Raw genomic sequence first — 8,122 nt, forward strand, 5'->3', positions numbered from 1 at the left:
GCAGGGAAGCCTGACTCATGCATAAATACAGGCCAGGAGCAGGGTCACCAGAACAGAGGCGTGCATGGGAAGGGCAGCTCTCCTACTCCCACATCCTGGTGCTGTCTCTGCCAGCCACCTCTGCAGGAAAGTAACGAAAGTTGGTAGGATGCGAGAGGCAAGAATGGGGGCTGCTAGGGGCCCAGGGCTAGAATCAGCACAAGGGCAAAGCCTGGGAGCTCAGCTACATTCACTCCTCTCCTTCTGGAGGTCTTCCAGAAGCCCCAGCAGGTGTGCCTAGAAAGCCTCCAGGAGGAAGCAGGCCCAGGCGCTCTGACAGACGACTCCCCGGCACATGACCATGGGGAAGGGCTGGCCCCATGCCCTGTCCAGTGATTCTTGTGGTCCTGCTCTCCGCAGCATCCATGGTGGGCTGTATCAGGGCCCCTGGCTATCTGCCAATGTCCAGACCCTCGGACACCTTCTCCACAAAAGGAGACGTGCTCATTGGGGCCGTGTCCCCCTTACACGCAGTGCTGGACCAGCCAGTAGTCAAGTTCCAGCAGTCTCCAGAGCAGCTGCAGTGCCGACGGAGGGTCATGTTCTTCTTTATCCCTGGGGAGGTAGGGAAGGAGGGAAGAAGGAGGGAGAGTCACCCTCCTGGGCACTTGCACTCCAGGGCCCCTGGCAGGGAGAGCCTAAGCTGGAACAGCCCCCCTGTGAGTTCTTTCGGAGTCTGTTTGGGGCCTGGTGGGGAGTAGGTGGGTAGAAGCCATGAAGAGAGACCAAACCCACACTGGACTGTGTGTCTTCAAGAAGGGCCTCCAAGATGTCATCAAGCCCTACGACCCGGCAGAAGGAACACATCCCTAGGTAGTAGAGACTCGAGTCCAGTTCTCTCTCTCTCCAAGTCGTTGAGTAACTGAAGGCAAGGCCCTTTCTCTCTCTGGGCCTTGACACCTCCCGCTCTTTGCTCAGTGCCAACACTCTGATGGAGGGCAGAGCTCAGTACCTCAGCTGTGGGTTGGTTTCAGAACCATGGCACCAGAGTTACAATGAGATGCATCTTCATAGGCATGTTCATGAGGTCCTGGGAAGTTTAGCCCCTTGTCAACAACTCTCCCCCACACGCCCAGCTTCTATGAATATCTGGGCTCTTTCCAAGGCTTAACTGGTTTCAAACCAGATTTCAATCTGTGAGCCTGCAGGGACTCTCCAGAAAGACGTCCAGAAAGTATGTGGCTGCACATCACCCTGCCCTAGGCCTGGCTTACTTCTTCCTGCCTGAGTTTTTGTCAAAGGCATTCCAGTGCGTGTCCTTAGCATCTGCTCATCACTCTCTGCTGTGTCCGTGGCTGTGGGTCTGCACACGTGTCTGCCTATGTAGACTACCAGTCTCTACACTTACCTGTCCCACCCACCAGTCTGTGTCACCTGTTGCCCGTCACTGTGCATTTGAACTCTCTATCCCAGTCCATGTTTCTTCCTGACCATATCCTCTCTCTGCCTGAGTTTTTAGACCCGATGCCATTTATGCACCTGTACTGCTGTTGGCCTCTCTGCATGGCATCAAGTCTGTGTGTCTGTCTGTACACCTGTCACCTTGTGTGTTTCCTTGCCATCCCTGGGAAACTGCAGCCTTTCTCCCTATCTATCTACCGGTGGGTGTCTTTCTCCCATAGAATCCCTACTCCCCAAGATTCTTTCTTTAAGCAAATGTACATTTAAAGCGCACATCCGGGAGAAGCGAAGAGAGCGGAAGTGGCGTTGATCTGGCCGGAGCTTTTGGGTGAAATTGTTAGGCGTGGAGAGGGAGTGATGTCTTCCAGACTCGGTGCAGTACCCGCTACTCCGGGACCCACATCCTTTAAGCAGCAGAGGAGGACGAGGATCGTGGGAGCTAAGAATAGCAGGACCCAGTGCTCCATAAAGGATAATAGTTTCCAGTACACTATCCCTCACGATGACTCCTTAAGTGGTTCATCATCTGCCTCTTCATGTGAACCAGAGAGTAATTTTCCAACATCTTTCCGAAAATCTACCTACTGGATGAAGATGAGAAGGATCAAGCCAGCTGCTGCTTCTCATGTTGAAGGGTCAGGTGTAGTGTCAACCAAGGGAAAAAGGAAACCCAGGCAGGAAGAAGATGAAGACTATCGAGAATTTCCTCAGAAGAAGCATAAGCTTTATGGGAGGAAGCAGCGACCTAAAACTCAGCCCAGTTCCAAATCCCAGGCTCGTCGTATTCGGAAGGAACCACCAGTTTATGCAGCAGGCAGTTTGGAGGAGCAGTGGTACTTAGAAATCGTGGAAAAAGGCAGTGTTTCCTGCCCTACCTGCCAGGCAGTGGGGAGGAAGACCATAGAGGGTTTAAAGAAACATATGGAAAACTGCAAACAGGAAATGTTTACTTGTCATCATTGTGGGAAACAACTTCGTTCAATGGCCGGAATGAAGTATCATGTCATGGCAAACCATAATAGTTTGCCCATTTTGAAAGCTGGAGATGAAATAGATGAGCCAAGTGAAAGAGAACGGCTCCGAACTGTTCTAAAGAGACTGGGAAAGCTCAGGTGTATGCGTGAGAGTTGCTCCAGTAGCTTTACCAGCATCATGGGATATCTGTACCATGTCAGAAAATGTGGCAAAGGGGCTGCAGAGCTGGAGAAGATGACCCTGAAATGTCACCATTGTGGAAAACCGTATAGATCGAAGGCTGGACTTGCGTATCACCTGAGGTCAGAGCATGGGCCTATCTCCTTCTTTCCAGAGTCAGGACAGCCAGAGTGCTTAAAGGAGATGAGCCTGGAGTCTAAGAGTGGGGGCCGAGTTCAGAGACGTTCTGCCAAGATAGCTGTATACCACCTGCAGGAGCTGGCCTCTGCTGAATTGGCCAAGGAATGGCCTAAGAGGAAGGTGCTTCAGGATCTGGTACCTGATGATCGGAAGTTAAAATATACTCGCCCTAGGCTACCTACTTTCAGCCCAGAAGTACTACACAAATGGAAGTCAGATATCAAGAAGTATCATCGCATTCAGTGTCCTAACCAGGGTTGTGAGGCTGTCTACAGTAGTGTATCCGGCCTTAAAGCTCATCTGGGTTCTTGTACATTGGGAAACTTTGTGGCTGGAAAATACAAGTGTCTTCTGTGTCAGAAAGAATTTGTGTCAGAGAGTGGTGTCAAGTATCACATCAACTCTGTCCATGCTGAGGATTGGTTTGTTGTAAACCCAACAACAACCAAAAGCTTTGAAAAGCTGATGAAGATAAAGCAGCGGCAGCAAGAAGAAGAAAAGCGGAGGCAGCAGCACAGGAGCAGAAGGTCTCTAAGACGGCATCAGCAGCCTGGCTTTGAGCTTCCTGAGACAGAGCTGAGTCTTAGAATAGGGAGGGATCAGAGGAGGAATAATGAGGAACTGGTAGTGTCCTCCTGTAAGGAACCAGAGCAGGAGCCAGTGCCAACACCACTGCAGAAAGTAAAGCCCCCAAAGACTAATCATAAACGAGGAAGGAAATAGGCAGTCAGCCTGAAAGTGCTCCTAGGAGAGCTGATATGATGCTGTTTCACGGGGACCTGTGCTGGGGGAACTGAGTCATGGGGCTATGTGAAAATTCTTTCAGCTGTTTGTGTAATCAGGCTGGGACTTTCTCAGCTTCTTCTCCTGTGTAAATTTCACTGTCTTCCCTACTTAATCACTTTTATTCCCCTGTCACCTTTAAGTAGGTTTTCCTGCTATTCCTCATTGGAGTCCTCTTGTTTTTCCTCTTGTCTTGCCCAAAGAGTTCCCTCTTAAGGCGAACTATAGGCCCCTCTTACCCTGTATAAGACTAAGAAATCTGTTTGGTTGTTGTTTCCTTTCTGGGGTATAGAATGTTCTTGGAAGATCCATCGATTTAGTAGCCACTCCATCATCTAGCTTATAAAACTATTCCAAACTAATTTTTTAAAACCATAACTGATTGATCATTTTTGTATTTGTGATATAACAAGCCTAGAAGCTAGAACTGTTGTCACCCATGTAATAAAGTTCCTGTGTCTCCTTGGAGACAAACTTTAAAAAAAAAAATGTACATTTAAATTCAATACCATCTCATCCAGTTTCTTCCTAAGGAGACACTTCCAGCAGCTGTTCTGTGTGGCTCTTTCGAATGCTCTGGCCAATCCCAACCCTCCCCACTCTCTTGGCCCTCTAGATTCCAAGCCAGCTTATTCCTGAATGTTCTGGGCCTTCTCTTTGCTGTGGCTGAGGCAAAAAGGGATCCAGCCTTCCTGCCCAACATCACTGTGGGACTGCAGATATATGATTCCTGCATCTCAGGGATCCGGGCCCTGGGCAGCACCCTGGCCTTACTGTCCAATCAGCTTCGGCCCACACCCAACTTCAGCTGTGGCCCCCAGCAGCTTCTCCTGGGGGTGGTTGGAGGGATAACCTCTCCGGAGTCAGAGCCCATGGCTGAGCTTCTGTCTACATACAGAGTTCCTCAGGTGAGAGATATACCTGGAAAGAAGGACTGGAAGGCCCAACCTGGCAGAAAGATCGTGAGTTATGACCATGAAAAGGTCACTTGCCTGGGCCTGGGATTTCCCCTTTCTTTGGAACGGGAGGTGGGTCTTGGGCTAGAATGGTGGTTGCCTAATGCCGGTGCACAGGCTGGTGCTCATCTGTGGTAACGTTTCTCTCATTTGCAACAAAATGGCAAAGAAATGACATGACGCGTACAGGTGTCAGTGCAAGGTTGCCAGCCCTCCTTAAAATAGCACTTTTACATTTCCAACACTTGTGGCAAAACAAAAATTTGGCAAACTTAGGCTGAACTTTCATAATTGTTCTATTATTTTTTAAACAGCCTGGGACCCATGGGACCAATGATCCCCAGAGGCCCTTCACCCCCCAGCAGTCCACACAATGTGCGAGCCTGCTGAGAGTATCCGAGACCTGTGACCCGGGCTGGGTGATCTCACTCCTCCCCTCCACTCTTCTCAGAAATCTGGGAAGTTGAGCAAGTGACAACACATTCCACTGGGTTTCTTGATGTTTCTATGAAATAGTTGCCTAGCACTGAGTTCTTTTGGATCTCCAATATATGCCAAGCCTGTTAAGCAGGGAAGCAATGTTTATCAAACCACTTCTCAGGTAAAGAATCTTTATTCCCCACCCTCTCCCGAATGCCTGGAACAAAGGTACATGACTACCTAATTGTGACCTTGGTAGAGATGGAGTCTCACTATGTGACCCAGGCTTCAAGCAGTCCTCCTGCCATGACCTCCAAAAATGTTGGGATTACAAGTGTGAGCCACCATGCCCGGTGATACACCTCAATTTCATCATCTATAAAATGGGAATAATAATAGTCTCTATTTCATGCAGATGTTGTAAGGATTAAATAAGATATTTAAAATAAAGATAATAATGGAATATACTAATGTAGCACTTAACTATATAACAGGCATTTTCCTAGATGTTTTACATGTGTTAATTATTTAATTTTAAGAATTTTAATACATGTAAGGCTTCTAAAATTCAGTTTCTACTAAAATAAATATTCAATAAATAATACATATTGTTATTAAGTCATTTCAGCCAATATTAAAGTAAAAAAAAAAAAGCATGGGATAAACTTATTTCTCCTAGGGTGTGAATGACTGACAATATGTATATATCACTTCTGCTAGAGCAGTGATTTTCAACTGGTACGCCATAGCACATTGGTGTGCTGAGACAAGATCTCCGATGAAAATTTTTAAAGATCATTAATTAAATTATTTTTGAAAGAAGTTCAAAGCACAGTAAATATATGCCTTTTGTTTAACTTTTTTTTTTTATGTGTACCGTGGAAGTTTAACAATAGGTTCAAGTGTGCCGTGAGATGAAAAGGATTTCCTAGAGGGTAAAGTGTTTGCATAGTATTTGATTGGATGACCTTTCAATCATGACATTTGAAGCCTTAGTGGAATCTGGAAAGAAAGAAAGATATTTAATACTTTGGGGGGTGAGTTTAAAGGTCACAATTACGCAGTGTGTGTGTAAGTCCTCAATAGCCAAGCCATTTTTTGGTTAGTCGTTATATTCTTATAACCAAAAAATTTTACTCTTGATTCCATGACGGTTTCTTTTTTTGTTGTTGTTGTTGTTGTTGTTGTTGTTGTTGTTGCAGTTTGGCCGGAGCTGGGCCTGAACCCGCCACCCTCAGCATATGGGGCCAGCGCCCTACTCACTGAGCCACATAACACCATGGGTGCCCTTGAAAAGTCTTTTGCTAACAAACAGGTTAAAGAAAACTTAGTGCATCATATGGGCACCCACATGGTCTGATGGTCTGCCCCCCAGAGATCACAGTCTGTGTTGGTGTCACCCCTAACTCCTCTGCTCCAAAACCTCACCCTTGCTCAGGTCAGGAGGGATGGGGAGATTTGGATGATTCCCATCCTCTGCTATTGGATTTTCTTAGTCTGTTGCTTTATGTGCCTCTCCTCTAAATAGCAAATAACTAACTTTTGCTTTTTATCCAACTTGAAAGTGTCTATGATAGTCAAAATCTTTACTCTGATGGCCCTGTAGCCCTCCCTGCCTTGAAAAAGGAAAAACCCAGACAAAGGGTCTGTTTTCAAAGGAGTGGGCAGGGTTGGGGATGACACATCTGAAGGTCACCCACAGCAGGGACCTGATTCTACCCACAGGGGAGGAAGTAATACAGCAGGGCCTCCCAGCCACAGCTGTGGCCTTCCCTAAAGGCAGCCACTGCCCACATCTGGCTGAGCAGAGAGAAATGAACACCCCAACCTCACTGTCCTGTGACCCTGTCAAGCCTCCTACCAGAAGACAGAGGGCAGAACAGCCCCGTGGTATGGTTGATAGACATCAGCCCTCCTGGGTCCCAGAGCACAGAGAAGAGGGGAGAGTTTATCTAGACAGGCCAGCGGGGACTGCAGCCTGCTCTCTGCCATCAGGGCAACGTAACCCTTCCCATTCACTCTGCTCGCTGACATGTTCTGATGCTCTTCTGCCCTCTTATAGAACTTCCTGTTTATTATAATAGGTCATTGCTTTCTGTTCATAAATGTTAAACTATAATAATAGAAACAGTAGGGAGATTTTTATTTATTTTATGAAAAGATATTTCTATGCTTTCATTTGTTATTTCTGCTATTATACTTCACTATTTATTACACTTTCTTCTACTTCTTTCTTTGTCCTTTCTGGAATTTTTCTAATGGGATCATTTTCTTTTTTTTTTTTTTTTTTTTTTTGGTTCTTGGCCGGGGCTGGGTTTGAACCTGCCACCTCCGGCATATGGGACCGGCGCCCTACTCCTTGAGCCACAGGCGCCGCCCGGGATCATTTTCTTTGTTCCTTCTGCTGCTTTGGAAGTTCTGTATCTTGTTTCTGTTCTTCTAATTATTAATCAAGTTTTTAACCCATTTGCACTTTTATCTCCCAGTGCCAAGAATTCGACATGCATAAGACAAAACCCTCAACATATCTCTGCTTCTCTACTTTTCCCACCCGCACTTTGAGATAGGTTTGCTCTTTAGTCCACTGCATTCCTTTTTCAGAAAATAAATTGACTTCTCAAGCATGAGCCCAAGGACCTGAATGTAGCATGTATCAAAGGCCAGTGAGATAATAATTAGAAGTAAAGGGCAGAGCAGAAGTAAAGGCCAAGTTCAGGGCCGGTGAGAGCATTTCTTAAGACTTGACCACGCATGTTCTGGCCAGAAATATGCAGCTCTATTCCTTCCCCCAGATCAGCCATGGATCTCAGCACCCCCAGTTCTCCAACCAGTTCCTGTTCCCATCCGTTCTTCGCACAGTGCCCAACAGTGCCCACCAGCCCTGGTTCCTGGCCAAGATCCTGAGTCACTTTAACTGGACCTGGGTGGGCCTAGTGGGTTCTGACAATGGCAACTTTGAGCGGGTGGAGCAGCAGCTGCAGAAGGAGATTGGGGGCGAGGGTGGCTGTGTGGCCTTCTCAAAGAGGATCAGCAGTCTAGACGGCAGTATCAGTAGCACGGCTGGGGTCATTGCCGCAACCCCTGCTGCCAAGGTCATCGTCTGTGACTGCTACCATTTCCACTTCAGACTCCTGGCTGAGGCTCTGCAAGAGAAAAATGTGGCTGGGAGGACGTGGGTCTTCTCCACC

The 8,122-nt window shown here is 47.3% G+C and overlaps 1 protein-coding gene across 1 annotated transcript; it reads left to right on the top strand.

The window, feature by feature from the left end:
• The first annotated feature begins 1,727 nt into the window (after positions 1-1,727).
• Positions 1,728-4,037, top strand: LOC128565058 (zinc finger protein 512). The gene has a single exon (XM_053561284.1). The coding sequence runs from the start codon at positions 1,798-1,800 to the stop codon at positions 3,496-3,498; it is 1,701 nt and encodes a 566-aa protein (XP_053417259.1). The 5' UTR covers positions 1,728-1,797; the 3' UTR covers positions 3,499-4,037.
• Positions 4,038-8,122: the final 4,085 nt, after the last annotated feature.

Source organism: Nycticebus coucang, chromosome 14 (assembly GCF_027406575.1).
Source record: "Nycticebus coucang isolate mNycCou1 chromosome 14, mNycCou1.pri, whole genome shotgun sequence".
Classification (NCBI taxonomy): Eukaryota; Metazoa; Chordata; class Mammalia; order Primates; family Lorisidae; genus Nycticebus; species Nycticebus coucang.

Bases quoted from the DNA above. Each gene is read 5' to 3' on its own strand.
- LOC128565058 (XM_053561284.1), top strand. From the start codon at position 1,798: ATGTCTTCCAGACTCGGTGCAGTACCCGCTACTCCGGGACCCACATCC.